General features: G+C 37.8%; 1 protein-coding gene and 1 pseudogene across 1 annotated transcript; one reads left to right on the forward strand and one right to left on the reverse strand.

Moving 5' to 3' along the window:
- The first annotated feature begins 22 nt into the window (after positions 1 to 22).
- On the forward strand, positions 23 to 7,867 carry LOC143858976 (N6-adenosine-methyltransferase non-catalytic subunit MTB-like; annotated as a pseudogene).
- Positions 7,868 to 9,877: 2,010 nt separating this feature from the next.
- Positions 9,878 to 15,529, reverse strand: LOC143858907 (short-chain dehydrogenase TIC 32, chloroplastic-like). Its single transcript, XM_077369596.1, has 8 exons — positions 15,240 to 15,529; positions 14,046 to 14,277; positions 13,844 to 13,923; positions 13,511 to 13,670; positions 13,254 to 13,332; positions 11,543 to 11,627; positions 11,254 to 11,297; positions 9,878 to 10,269 (listed from the first exon to the last, which is right to left on the reverse strand). The coding sequence occupies exons 1-8, from the start codon at positions 15,343 to 15,345 to the stop codon at positions 10,111 to 10,113; spliced, it is 945 nt and encodes a 314-aa protein (XP_077225711.1). The 5' UTR covers positions 15,346 to 15,529; the 3' UTR covers positions 9,878 to 10,110.
- Positions 15,530 to 15,818: the final 289 nt, after the last annotated feature.

Raw genomic sequence — 15,818 nt, forward strand, 5'->3', positions numbered from 1 at the left:
CGAGGAATCATGTTCGAAGATAATGAAGAAAACCCATGAGGAGAAGAGAATGAAGATATTGAGTAGTGTGTGTCAGGATAGAGAATCAGAAATTAGTAGAAAGGGAAGGGATGTTGTAAGGAGTGAAGTATATTGTTTAGCTGATGAAAATGAGAGGAACTCTCTGAGGAAATCGAACACAAAGACGTCCTCTCAAGAGGCTTCTCAGGGCAAAATTAGAAGCAAGGCGGATAATTCCCATGATGGGTCGTTTGAAAATGCGCGGGATAAGGATTCGTGGTATTCAGGAAGGATGGAAAGTGGCAGAGATACAGGTCTTGGAAGTCGTGAACGGGAAAGGAATCCGAGGAGAAGATGGGATGAATCTGAATCTGTCAGAAAGGCCGATGATGGTGGTTATTTGGATCATAAGCATGCTTCTTCTAGAGAGAAAAATGTTGATGCAAGAATTGAATCAGAAGAGAGTAAAAGGAGGGCTTTAGATTCAAACATTGATAAGGGTGTTAGATCAAGCAACAAGGAAGAGAGAAGGGTTGATGGAGAGAGGAGTAAAAGTAGAGGCATGTCAGAGGCTCAAGAAGAAAGATCAGAAGGTGTTAGAGACAATAGGCAAATGAGTGTCAGAGAGAAAATGGTGAAGGATGTTGAGTCTAGCGCCCATAGGCTGAGCTCCAGAGCCCATGGAGAGAAAACTGAAAAGAACAGACAGCAACGAGACCTTGCACATAGTGGCCGTGATGACGCGGAAAGTCGAGAGAGGTCTGATAATACAGATAGAAGTGGTAGGAAAGTGAGGCGCACTAAAAGGTCACGAAGCCCTGAGAGAATTGAGAGACATCGTCAAGAGTCAGATGAAATTGATCGAGGTTTCTCTCAATCTGACAATGAAAGAAGTATTAGCCACAAAGGGAGGCAAAGTGAAAAAGAAGCTTACGGAAATGATAGATCCAAAGGCAGAGATAGGGATTGGGGAGGTTCTAAAGATAGTTGGAGGAAAAGGCAGCAGAGCAGGAATGATAAAGAGGCAAAAGATGGGGATGGTGGTTTTGACTATAAAAAGGAATGGGACTCACAGAGGCGTGAACGGGATACAATGGAACAGGATAGAATGGATAATGAGAAGCTTCATGGTAAACCTGCTTATAGAAAAGACAGAACCAGGACTGAAGGCATGAAAACCTCGAGTGTTGGAACTAAAAATGAGTATTCTGATGTGATAGAGATCAGGCCCAAGTCTCTCAATTATGAGAGAGAGGAGTCTGGATCCAAGTTTTCTAGGCATACTAGTGCAGGCCAGACTTCTAGTCGGGGTTCACTGCCTCCATTTGGAAATAACCAGGGACCGGGGTCTTTCAATACGGGCATTCCTCAAGGAAGAAAAGGAAGCAGGAGAGGAAGAGGAGGAGGGGTTCAGGGGAGGAACGGGCAACATGTAATCCCAGTGCCTATGGTGGGACCTCCCTTTGGTCACTTGGGCTTGCCACCTGGACCCATGCGGCCCATTGGCCCGAACATGTTCACAGCTCCAGGCCCACCAATTGTACCGATTTTCATTCCTCCATCTCCAGCGAGGTTTTGATATGAATACGTTGGCTGCCCCACCTGGACTTTCCCCCATACCACCACCACGATTGTCAGGACCACGATTCCTTCCTAATATGGGGACTGGCCCAAACCATGCAATGTATTTTAATCAATTTGGCCCTGGAAGAGGAGTATCTTCTAGCATAACTGGTCCTGGATTTAATATAATGGGACCAATTGGACGTGGAGTACCTCATGATAATGCTCCAATGGGTTGGGGTCCACCTAGGATTAGTGCTCCCCCTGGTAAAGCTCCTTCAAGGGGAGAGCAAAATGACTACTCCCAAAATTTTGTGATACTGGTATGCGACCACAGAATTTCATCAGGGGGCTAGAACTTACCAGTGTTGTGGAGGATTACCCAAAGCTGAGGGAACTTATTCAGAGGAAAGATGAAATTGTGGCCAAATCTTCATCCCCACCCATGTATTACAAGTGCTCACTCGCGCCGAGCATGTGTTGTCCCCTGAATTTTTTGGCACCAAGTTCGATGTCATTCTTGTCGATCCCTCATGGGAGGAATATGTCCATCGGGCTCCCGGAGTTACTGACCATATGGAGTACTGGACACCAGAAGAAATACAAAATCTAAAAATTGAGGTACGCCATTTACTTGTCCTAAGTTTATTCACTTCAGTGTTGGCGTATATGATATGGCTTTTGGATGTCTTTATTTTCTCTCAAATCTATTTACATAATTACATATGCAAATTTGCTGTCCATTCATATTATTTTATAACCTTGTGCTTTTCTCTGAAGTCTTAACCCTGCTCTTACCATGTTTTCAGGCAATTGCTGACACTCCTTCATTTATCTTCCTTTGGGTTGGTGATGGCGTGGGTCTTGAGCAGGGACGCCTTTGCCTAAAGGTGTGTTAGTTGAGTTTTACAGAAATTACTATTTCACTTACATCGGAATTGAGTATTGATCTTGATTACCACAGCTAAGAGAGGACCCTATAGAAAATATCTGATAGCATTAACATGATAACATCTCTTAACATCTCTCAACTTCATTGCATTGCTTTGGAATTTATTCATTTATTTATTTATTTATTTTTGGAAAATGAGTTGCTTTGAACTTTATGCTCACACAGAATACAGACAAAAAAAAAACTTCATTGCATTGCCCCCTGCTGGAATGCAGTAATGTTTTCAACTGTAATATACCCTTTCATCCTCTAATGTGCTTCTTTTTTGTCAGTATGGTATTTTTTTCTCATTGGTAATTTAGTGGGGATTTCGGAGATGTGAGGATATATGTTGGGTGAAGACAAACAGGTTGAATGCGACTCCAGGAACGCGGCATGATTTGCATACTCTTTTTCAGCCCTCTAAGGTAGGTTATAATTGCATTAATATTTTCTGTTTGGTGGATATATCTTCATTTTTTGTTTTATGGATAAATATCTTGTTATAATTTGTGTCCTCATTCTGTGGAGTAGGAACACTGCTTGATGGGCATAAAAGGAACTGTTCGCCGTGGCACTGATGGTCATATTATCCATGCCAACATTGACCCGGACATAATTATTGCCGAAGAACCTCCTGACGGTTAGCATTCATGATTCCAAATTTGCCACCTACAAACGTTTTCTGGCCTTCAAATCCAGAATCTGTATGCATTTCTTAAGTGGTTTATATTTCTTATGCCATTGTCTGCACAATCATGGAATAAGGTTTGCTCCTATTCATAGGGATTCAGTCCATATCCCATTCCAAAATTTGATTAATCGAAACAATAGGGACTTTTACGGAGATTGGATGCAGTTACCAATTCACCTATGATTTTGCTGGCACTATGAATTTATTACCGACACACGTGTCATGTCGTGTCCACACCCGTCGACACTCCTTTAGACACATTTAAATGTAATGCTAGAAGTGTTAGACTTAATATGGGAGTGTGGACACGTTTTTGTACCGTGCCAAGTGTGACATTCTATTTTATTATAGAATATTGTATATACTTCTTTTATTATTAACTCTTCTTTTATTATAAACTCTTTTTCGGCTCTTCTTTAACTAATATTTGTTGTTATATCCATCCCATCCATCCCACTCCTACCCCCCCCCCCCCCCCCCCTTCCTAAACCTAAAACTCTAAACAAACTCTTACTCCAATCGGACCAATACTATGTTCATTATATCATATTGGTCTCCCTTACTCGCTGTATATTGGAGACGAAACAGAACTAGATTAAATTGATGAATGTGTTGTTGTTTGATTATCTCATGTTTGTTTTAGATTATAGTTGAGATTTATTAATTTGTTAAATGATTATCATATTTATATTGTTACAAATTATACAGTAATTGGTAATTTATATGTATGTACGTTTCACCTTTTTTAGATTTTTAGATATCGTCATGCCGGACAGCTCGTATCCATGTCAAAACTTGACATACGAATCCATTTCCACAAATTATGATTATATCTACTTTCTATTTTAGCTGTATCCCCGTTTCTAAATTTTGGGGGTTTGCCGTGTCCGTGTCAATACGCGACACTCATGTCTGTACCATATCCACAAATAATAGCAATTCACCCTCTCAAGAGGAGAGAAGGATGAATTCTTCCCTCTGTTCGTGTAGTCTATGCATGAATATCCATTAATGTGATGTGTTTCATGCGTGGAGCCAACCATGTCTCTGAATCCTTTTGCATGATGTATTCTCATTTTCTCTCATTCCTAGGAGGGCTAATGACTTGGCTGATCGCTCGGCCAAAATGCCAAATCAGAAGCATCAAGTGTCTCATGTGTATGGGGCAATTCTTACACCCCACCCCACCTCCCTTCCCTCCCGCCCCCCCCCCCCCCCCCCCCCCCCCCCCCCCCTCCCCCCCAAGTGTGCGCGTGCTCCGCCGAAGTGCTTTTGTAATTCTTTATCCTTAATTAAATCGGTATCTATTTCAAAAAAAAAAGGTATTAGGGATGTCAACAGGTTGGACCCATTGGCTAATCAGATCTACAATTTATCTTGTAGTCACACCATCACCAGTTTCCGACTCTCCAATTTAGCTTGGAAACTTGAAGACATCACCGCTGAAATACAGGACTTGGTTCGTGTTATTTGCCCCAAAATACAACATATGAGAAGGTCGGCCAATGAAATGGCTGACTGACTTGCGAAGGATGGGGTTGATCTACGTTCCGTGGCTGTGGTGCTTAATACCCATCACGATGGTGTCGGGTAGCCTCTTGATTTTTGCATGATAACACCTTGGGATTTTAGGCTTTATGTATCCTAGGCTTTTGATATTTTACTTGTACTCTGATCGCAGGTGATCATGTTCTATTTCTCTTTTGGGTCAACTTGTCCCCTCCGAGTTGTAACTTGATTTTTCTGGTGAATGGAATGTTTACTGTTACCTTTCAAAAAAACAAGGGCAAAGCTGACTTTTTCCTGTCCATCGATGCATCTAGTTTATGTTGCCCAGAACTGCACATACATGTGTTCAGGACCACATCCTTGGAGCCATCTGAATATTTCTTGTTGGTTGGATTTTACTATATGTGCATGTATGTGTTCTTTTTAATGATCTCTTTATTTCTGTGCATCACTTGTGGGTATACCCTTTTGCATAGAGCCATGGATGCATGTCCTTGCATGCTTTCTATCTGTTTGCATACATGGACATATGTACTTTCAAAGGACCGTAGATTAAAAACACAAGTGGGAAACCATAATGCTGGGCAGCCTAGGTGGGTCAGGCTCTGCGAACCCGCGGTGTTGCTGGCTCTTTATGGGCAATCAGCTGGCAAAGTGGCCCGAACTGGAAATTGGCTAGCCATATTATAGTCATAATAAAAGTGAAAGAGCTCAGATTACTGGTATGAGTCATTTATTTTTTTACTCATTATTTTAACAAGTACTTGACCAATTTTTTCCTACAAATCCTTAATTTCTAAAGTGTATCCTGATTAGTCTTCTAAATCATGAAATGGCCAAAAAAGGTTTCGACTCATCGAAAAATATTTCCAAAAGGTGCATATAAACACTAACTTCAAGCAGGCAAAAAACTTTTTTATGACAAAAATAGCCTTTAAACAAATCTAGAATCATGATTTCGCCTGTACTTTTTAATGTCTTAGTGTTCCTCATGTGAAATTGATTGTTGTGTTCGTAAGAAAAGGTAGAACCTGAATGTATGTTGTCTATTCCATCAAAATGGAGGGCACTCCACAGATCACTGTTGGAATTTGAAAAAGTAAAGTCAAGATCTATAAAGGAAAAACAGCTATAGATGAAGGAAGAAGCATAATCAGTAACATCAACTAGGCACCAAAGTTTGTTCTTTTTCTTTTTTTTTTTGACAAATCTAAAATCTCGATTGTAGCGTAATGGAGAACACAGACTTTTGCCCCAAAAAAAAAACAAACAAAAAGAAAAATAAAAAAGATTTCTACAAAAGTAGTAGTTAAACCTTGTTGAAAATAATTGTAAAAAAGTTGTGCTTTTTTGGCTATTTGTGTTTTGGATGACTACTTTGGACAAGCTAAGGGAATATACACGCTTCTGTTTTGAAGAACTGGCCTACTTAAGCTTAAGGCTTCATAACATGATAGTGCACACTGTGAAAGCAGTTTTTCTTGTCTTCAATGTTCCTTTGTATTCTAGTTTAGAGGTGTTTATAACTTAATTATTTTAGTTAGGTGTTTATAACTTATCTTTTTAGTTACTTGCACATCCCCACACTTCAAAATTTGGCTAAAGCCTTCCAATTTTCTGAAATGATTCGAAATTAATGACTAAATTGCCTGAGCCTCCACAAGAAAACCCTACATGGAAATGAATTTCACTATGATCATTTGGAGGAATGTTTTGTCCATCTTAAAGGCTCAATCAATGTACTAAGAAATGTGAAAATGTATGTAATTTTTCTCATTCTCATATTCCCTGAAAGAATGAACATCATGCTTTAAATGCAATTTGTGTTACTTAATTGGCTAGAGTGGTTTGAGAATTGTCTTCTGCCAAATTTTCCAATTGTTTAAACAGTGGTTCTAAATCTCGCTGCTGATTGAATCTCAGATTCAACCAAGAAGCCCGAAGATATTACCGGACGATTGAGCATTTCTCACTTGGCCGGCGGCGAATTGAATTTCAATTCTAAGGTACAAAACTGCAAACCCTCTTCCTTCCATATAGGGGTGCAACTCTGGTCGATGTTGAAGAATTTTGTTTGAGATTTTACCATAAAATCGAGACCGAGTTTGGGTTGATTCCTATTCATTTTTTTAGCAAAAGCTCAACCCGACCCAAATTGCACCCATACTGCCATATCAACAAATCTTCTGACATGAAAATTCAGTGCAGTATACAGAACAGAAAGAAAAAATGCATGCATGACAGGTCCCTCGTTGATCAGTTGACAATCTATGTCACAAATATCTCCAACATTTTCAAAATATAGAGATTTTATCACAACATTTGGATAAAACGACAAAATCTCTAAATAATCCTTAGAATTTAAAAAAAAAAAATAGAGCGATATTTTCATTTAGCGCGATAATATCACGATATTTTTAACTTTTTTCTTCTTAATTTACACCTTTTTAAATAATTTTATTTGTATCATTTTTTCCTGATATAAACCCGAAAAAATAAAAAATATTAATACATTCCGAGATTTCCGCTTGTCGAGAAATCCCCATATTTGTGACTTAGCTGACAATAAACTGATTTTGGCAATTTAAATTGCAGGCATATGTCAGGAATTTCGCCGACAAAGATGGAAAAGTGTGGCAGGGAGGTGGTGGGCGCAGTCCCCCACCAGGAGCTCCTCATCTAGTGGTAACAACCCCGGAGATTGAGAGCCTCCAGCCGAAGTCTCCCCCACAGCAGAACCAACTACAATCCATGCCCATCTCTCAGACAACAGCAAATTCCACCAACAAAGAGTCACTGGGAACTCCCCGCAAAACCCGACGCCCACTCCCACGCCTGGTTTAAATCAAGAAGCATCGGGTTCTTCTAATCCTCCAACACCTGTTCCATGGGCTTCCCCGGGGGTAACTTGAAAGGGTGTATATTACATTCTTACAAAAAAGGAAAATACAAATACATAAAGAAGCCGAAATGGTTGCCGATAAGTTTTTCGATGGTTATGGATTCAGCCAAGCAAACAGGATCCATCGGGATCATCGAGAATTTTGAGTCTCAACGAGCAGTCAACCTGTTGTAGTTTGTTTCTGGCACACCAGAATCTGTTGGGTAATTTTTTTGCCTGCAATTCTTTTTCTCATAATTGTAAAGTTGTAAAGAAATTTTTTTTTGTATTTGTTTCTTCTCATCCTTGGGTGTATATTACGTTCTTACAAAAGAGGAAATTGGGAAAAGAGAAGGTAAAGAACAACCTGTTGTAGTTTGTTTCTGGCACACCAGAATCTGTTGGGTAATTTTTTCGCCTGCAATTCTTTTTCTCATAATTGTAAAGTTGTAAAGAAAAAAAAAATTTGTATTTGTTTCTTCTCATCCTTGGGTGTATATTACATTCTTACAGAAGAGGAAATTGGGAAAAGAGAAGGTAAAGAAAATTTTATTTTTCCCATTCTCAAACTTTATTTTTTACATGATAATATGGTTATAAAAAGTAATATATTGAAAATTTTCGTAGGTTACATAGATATAATGATTTTGTTGAGAAAATCCACCGGGCAAATCTAATCCGATCGTGCACAAATTAAACGGAAGTAAAACAATAAAACAAGCCACAAGATGAACACCAAGATTTTACATGGTTTGGCCAAGCCAACATCCACAGGCTGGAAACATGATCTTCCACTATGAGAAAACAATATACAAGGATTACAATGGATTAATCCAAACCCACAAAGCCGCAACCCTTTCGTTGCTTCACACTAACTAAGAGCGTACACAAGAGTAACCTATGAGAAACCCTGAGAGAATACCCAAGAAAAAACCTAAGAAGGATCTCTCTCTCTCTCTCTCTCTCTCTCTCTCTCTCTCTCAAGAGGTAGCCGAGCACACCTCTCACCCACTCTTGTTTTTGCCGCACACACCAAGAGAACACACACGTTCTCTTTTTATAGCCTTAGGTTTTCTAGAAAAACCACTTTCTATTTCACTTTTGCCTTCCCACCCAAGCAACCCACGTGGATGGGAGATAAGGCAACTTTTCCAACAATCTCCATGTTGACTTATTTCCCAGTCACCAGAAGATTTTCCGTTGATGTCGTCACCGATTCTTTATCGCCACAAACCACCATTGGCCTTTGGAAGTGCCAGCTACACACCCTCGAATCATCTCAGTCCTGACTCCTCCCGATTCGATCAATACGACCAATCCACATGTGTAGCTGCCAACCCATTGACTCACCTAGTCAACCCTGGAGAGGGATCTCAATCCATCCTCCCCAATACAGGTACTATCATCCTCCAACCATCATCTGCAACCTGGAAACCTATCACTGTACCAACTGCGAAAGAGACCCTACGTGTGCGCACACCATTACCCTGTTTCCAACTAGCCATCGAGATCTTGGGAACATTAGTCACCGTCGTCCTGACCAGACAGTATAATCATGGTTTTAAATTTCGACCAAAATCCAAAATTTCGGACCGACACCGAAATCGATGAAAACCGAAACGGTCATTTATTTCGACCGAATTTTCGGTTTTTCCGAAATTTGACCCGAAAAATCTTTTTTTTTAATATTAATTTAATATTTCACCGAAATTTCGACCGAAATTATTAGTTTCGGGTTTTGTACCAGATTTCGACCGAAATTTTGAAATTTCAAGGTCCGAAACCGAAATTTTAAACCTTGAGAATAATCCACCACACTTCTCTCCTTTTATGTTCCTTTAGATGTTGATCCAAATTGACTACACAAGGGGTCACCAGAGCCATAAGCAACATGCATAGGAGGTGACTGTCCATATAATGCCTCATATGATGTTCTTGTAGCAGTGCGGGAGTTGGTGTTATACCACCACTAAGAAAGAAAAATTCATTTGGTCCATTGCTCAGGTCAAAGGTACTCAAAGAAGTTTTGGTTGACTTGATAGAAAGAATTGGGTCTTGGGAAAAACTCATCCAGGCAAAAGATAGCTGACGACTTGGGATTTATTGAAGAGTACTTCGTACATGGCAGAGTTGGTCAGGTGGAATGGGGTTCGTATCGATAACAGGGACAAATTTCCAGTACTTTTTCAGTAATTAATGGGTCGCAGAAGGTAATCTCTTTTTTCTCTTTATCAAATTTCTATCTTAGAAGAAACAGATAGAATATGAACACACTAGAGCTTTTCTGATACATGAAACATTTTGTAAGAAGCTAATTCATATCATTTTTATATAGGATACATACATTACTCATGTCCTTAGTAGCCCATCTAGAAAATAGATTTGCTACAATACAAGCACATCACTGGATAAAACTCAAGCTCCCACCCCAAAAGAGAAAAAATACAAAGAAAAGAATCATAAGCAACATGAAATCACATTGGTTCTTTGCAAATTACATATCTGTAACTTCGGTCTTTAGTTTGCAACACATCACTGAATCAAAGTCATGCTGAAATCCCACAGTTTCTTTGCCAATTCCATGTCCATAGCTTGGGTCTGCGCCTTGGCTACATTATTGTTACTGAAGTATGTGCCAGTGACCCTGTGGACCTGCGGATTCAAAGCCATGTAGCATTGTGTAGATGCGCCCTGCAACAAAGTTCAAAGATAAGTAACAGATATAGTGACATACATACAAATGAAAAGGAGAAATTATAGTTCTTTTTCTTTGTTAAAAAATTGATTCAGGAATGCTGAAACCAGATTATGGCAGGACAGGAGCCAGAGACCTCCCTCACAAGGAGAGGTGACGTCCAACACTTGGACAATGAGGGTATTCTATAGTTATGATAAGGGAACTGATATTTTCATTCTTGTTTTGATATTGGCGCCTATATTGTAAAGATAGATCATTGGCTTTTAGAGTTCCCAACAAGCTGTCAACATGCAATCATAGAGATTTAAACCAAGGTTTGAAGGTCCCAATGTGTCGACCATATTGGAGCCCCTCCAATATTAAGCTGTCAACATGCAATCATAGAGATGTAAACCAAGGTTTGAAGGTCCCAATGTGTCGACCATATCGGAGCCCCTCCAATATTGATATATCAGCATACATGTCAGGAATATTCCAGAATATTCATGAACATGTCAAAAGGGGGCCATGTTGAAGTATAAATGATTGATTAACACCAACTCTAACAGCTTAAGCTTTTGGAGAAATTGTTTGTTTCACTGGCCAACACCAACATATATCAATATATCACAATATTTAAAACCATGGCTTAAACTGATGAACATGTCGAAAGGGAGCCATGTTGAAGTATAAATGATTAAATAACATCAACTCTAACAGCTTAAGCTTTTGGAGAAATTGTTTGTGTCACTGGCCAACACCGACATATATCAATCAATATATCACAATATTTAAAACCATGGCTTAAACTAAGGAAAAATGTGGATAACAGCTCCCATGAGGTTCGTATAGTCGGTATTAAGATGGAAGTGCTTTTTTGGCTCCCATAAATTTTAGCTGAAATATTCCTCATTACACATATGCAGTTTCAGTTAGTGTAGGTTTTTTATGTCCTTTGTTTCAGAAGGAATCTGCTGTTCAGTCAGTGTTGAACTCACCTGTGGAATGGTTTTAAAGACTTTGCCGAGCATAGTGATAGCACCTGCACCAAAACAACAGAAGAAAATTGTCAACTATGCACGTGAATTTTTTTTTTCTAATGGTTGCATGAAACCAAGAATCGGGCAAAAAAGTAAGTGAAAATCAATTTCCCAGAGGTTTGTAATCTCTTGATTTACCTCAAAAAACCATTGAGACAATGGTTAACTGGCTCAGCAAGATTTTGAAGAAACAAAATGTTTTTTTAAGTTAAAGTGATCCATCAAAGAACTTAAGGCAGTGATTTACCATGTACAATGGGGCGGTGCTGCAGAAGAGTGGTCTGGATATTTCCGGGATGAAGTGAATTAGCAGTTATATCCACCCCTTCTTCCTGTAAAATAAAAAGTACAAACAATCATTGTCATGATCAATGCAAGCACTTTAACAAAAAAAACCACATAGCCATTATGACACATTATGAGATTAAACCAAGGTCAGCGACATCCACAGTTCATCAAGGAAGCTAGATTTCTTTTTCCACGACGAAGAATTTATTGAAAAGAGATTTATGAACATAGATTAGTTGATGGCATATAGGCTAAGGAATGGACAACCCAAACTCTACATTGTATGAACACCTTTACAAGTTAATGAATCCACGTGCCATACTAGCCCATAGAAGTATCATGCCATTTAAATGTGATATCAATGGATACATGACAAGATGGAAATGGAAATGGGTATTAACATTGAATATATTGCACACAATATTACAGTTTGTAACTGTCTTAAATTATGTGTGATAATAGAATTGTACTGTTGGTTAGATAATGTACATAAGCCTATGTTTTAATGTATCCACCTTGTATTTACAATTCATAAACCATCACATGCACCGTGTGTCTCGTAAGTAGACAATTACAACCATGTTTTGGCAATTCTACGATTTCTTTGTTTTCCATTTTTTTTACCATTTATTTCCTATACTTACATTCCTCGTGAATGAATAAATCAAGCAGGCACTACAGAGCTATACTCGTTGCTACTAGAGTCATTTATGGAGTCCTTCACATCCTTTATAAGTTTGCTGTCTCAGATCGAGCTTGTATTTTTAATGACAAAAAAACTTCCACATAAATGCTGTTATTTTTGTAGGCATGTGGTCATTTATGGGGTATGAAACAATTAACTACTTTTTACATGGTTTAAACTGAGACACAATTGAATGATCAATATGGAAATGTTTTGAAGACCCTGATACAAAAAAGGATCTTTGAAGTATAACCAAAGGGAGTTTTGGAAAGTGGAAACGAAGCAACTATGGAAAAAATGGATTTCTTTTATGGAGTTTAGGCATAAAATGGTTTCAAAAACTAGGTAATATGATCAAAGAAGATCCGGTAGACCTCTACTAAAAAACTCATTGTACTATGTATCAAGTCTCATGATATTCGATCTCTTCCAAAATCCCCATTTCAGTTTCATTTATGCATGTTACACTGTTATCATGGAATGAATGGCCCAATGGCTAAGTGCAACCTTTAGTTGTCATATCAAATATACCAAATTACTGCTGTAACAATGGTTCGAGGTTGCAAACTGGTAAAAACCAATAAAATAGATTTAAGATATGTTGAAAACATCTACATAGCATGTGCATAATGACTTTAAACCTGAACCTCCTTTGAGAAATGACGTAACTTAAACCATTATTCCAAACTTTTTTAAATGACCAACAAATGCTAGTTCACATACAGAACAGAAAATTCAGAATAGGAAGAGAAGGGGTCTACAAAACCATTATTATTCAATGGTATGACTTCAGAAGTTTATAACTTATTTAGATAATATGGACAAGAAAACAGTTCTGATTTGAGAGTCCCCGAAAGTTTTTTTTAATAATCACGGTAATTAATCCGGCTCAGAAAAATTATCTAATTCCATTTAAAATGATTCACCTACTATTTTACTTCTTCAGCATCAAATCATTGAATTAACTTATATATAATCCAGTTACCTTGAAACGTCTGGCAAGTTCATTGGCATGCAATATGTTAGCAAGCTTTGATCGACCATATGCAACAAGAGGGGTGTAGCTGCAAGTAAAACAAGTTGGAAGACCAATCAGTTATGAATTTTGCTGTTTGCAGAGCATTTCGAAGCGAAAACAGAAAAGAAGAATTACAAAAGAGTAAAAAAAAGATTATTAATCATAAAATGTAAACTACAAAGCTGTGATTAATGCATCTTTGCATGATTTTGAGATAACATTACCCTGACTCCTCATTGAGCTTATCTTTATCAAAAGGAATTCCAGAGCTATTTGCAAACCCATGTCCATCAGATGAAACATTAATAATCTTTCCTTCAATTTTACTTTTCCCGGCTGTTTCTTTCATGGTCTCTAAAAGAAGATGTGTCAACAGAAAATGACCTGCAAAAAAAAAATGTGTCGTCTATCAGGCCATTCAAAATTAGAACTCCCAATGGGCCGTTCCTAGGCCTTGTTCGTTTTGGATTTTGGGAATCGATTGCGAGTCCAAAACAAACAAGGCCTCAGACTAATATATATTAATCATGGACACAATGTGAGTATGTAACACATACCTATGTGGTTTGTTGCAAACTGCATCTCTATGCCATCTTCCGAAAGCTTATAGGGAGTCGCCATGATTCCCGCATTGTTACTTCAGATAAACAAGACATATAAATCAACATCCCATTTATTGATGAACTGAAATTAAACAGTCTTAAGAGGTTACTTGGTAGAGAATTGATAAAATTAACTCTAGTTGTTAAATTTTCTTACATGAGGATGTTCAGTGAAAGACCCCTAGACTTGAATTCGGATGCGAATTTTCTTACTGATGCCATTGAGCTGAGATCTAACTCCATGACATCAACTTTAGCAGTGGGAATTTCTTTGATGATTGTCTCTCTAACATCCCCACCAGCTTTAACATTCCTGACGGCCATAATAACATGAACACCGCGCAATGCAAGAACACGAGCTGTCTCAGTGCCAATACCATTAGATGCTCCTGCAATTACAATGAATATGGAATAATAAGTATAATAGACAGGTTACAAGGATACTCAAGACTTCAATGGTATGCTACAATCAAGTAACCCAAACACACAAACTAGCATAATATAGAAAAATACAAGGTTAGAATAATTCAAACAGAAGTAACCAAAAAATCAAAAACAATAAAAATAGTGTTCACATCTTCCAAAGCACTACTACACAATTTCCCATGTAACTAAATCAACAAAAAATCAAGTAAAAGAAAGGAAAAGAACCCATAATTACATATTTATATCATTGGATGATTTTAAAAGCCTATTGCTACTCTTCATTATATAAAAACTATTGTTTCATAAAATTTGTGATAATAGAAACCCAATAAAAGCAAACAAAAGACATTAACCCAATCTAAATATCATAGCGGTTTGGGTCAAATTAGAAAAGTTGATATTGTTTTTAAGTCTATAAAGCATTCTGAAATTATTTATTAAATATCAGTTTTACTAAAAAAAAATGCAAAAAAACAGAACAAACAGAATCCTTAAAAATAGAAAATACAAACCATTTCCCACTTTCATCAAATCAAATGTTCCATACTTTCATGGTTCTCATCAACCCAATTCCAGGAAAAAAACAAAGTCCTCAAGAAACACCAGCTAACAGAATTCAACACCAAACCCAATTGCAATATCTATAGAAAAACCAAAAAAATTCCACTTCTATAACATCCACAACCCAATTCATTACTAATCTACATCAACCGAAATCTAAAACCAAACAAAAAAAAAACTAGAAAAATCGAGATTCCAATCAGAACCCACCTCCAACTACCTCAATAAAAACCAAAAAAAAAAAAAAAAAACACACACACACAGAATCATTTCCACTTTTATCACATCTAATAACCCAAACAACACAAAATGCAATTGAAAAAACCAAAACCAATAGAAATTTGAGAGTAAACTAAAAACCAACCTGTAACAATGGCAACAAGGCCAGTTCCATCAATCCCTTCTGTGACTTGTTCTGCTGTTGAATTAGCAGAAAACCCAGAAGGTCCTTTGCATGCAATCAAAGGCATTTTTCCTTCTCAAAACTTGAAAACAAATTCAAAAAAGAAATGACCAAGTTGGTATTTTTTTCTCCCTTGTTGGAATTTGAAAAACACAGATAATAAAGATTCAAACAATTCACGAATTTCTGAAGAAACATAAACACTCTTTATATAGACACATTGTCGGTTATCTCTACAGGCTGTATTTCTAACAAACGCGTTTCTGTTTATGGTAAGGAAAGTTTTAACCGTTGACCACTTTGGTCATTGCATTGTCAAATAAACAACGAAACTTTAGGTCGACCTCCTGAAACTTTAGGCCGACCTCCTGAAACTCAACCGTTGATAATAATAGGTAAATTTTAAAAGGATTCTTATTTGAGGAATGATAGAATGAAGGGCGCCCTTGCAAAAACCAGCAAAAACCAGCTGCAAGGGCGGTTCTGATTGGTCCTTTTCAACACATGGTTTTAAATTTCGGTTTCGGTTTCGGTTTCGGA

This window comes from Tasmannia lanceolata, unplaced genomic scaffold (genome assembly GCF_043159265.1).
Source record: "Tasmannia lanceolata isolate RefF3 unplaced genomic scaffold, GAP_Taslan_0.1 ptg000029l, whole genome shotgun sequence".
In the NCBI taxonomy this organism is placed as follows: Eukaryota; Viridiplantae; Streptophyta; class Magnoliopsida; order Canellales; family Winteraceae; genus Tasmannia; species Tasmannia lanceolata.

Excerpts from the sequence above, each read along its gene's own strand:
- LOC143858907 (XM_077369596.1), bottom strand. The coding sequence starts at position 15,345 with ATGCCTTTGATTGCATGCAAAGGACCTTCTGGGTTTTCTGCTAATTCA. Across the intron at positions 13,333-13,510 it reads AAGCTCAATGAGGAGTCAGG|CTACACCCCTCTTGTTGCAT; the intron begins GTAATGTTATCT and ends TTTTACTTGCAG. Across the intron at positions 11,628-13,253 it reads AACTTGCCAGACGTTTCAAG|GAAGAAGGGGTGGATATAAC; the intron begins GTAACTGGATTA and ends TTTATTTTACAG.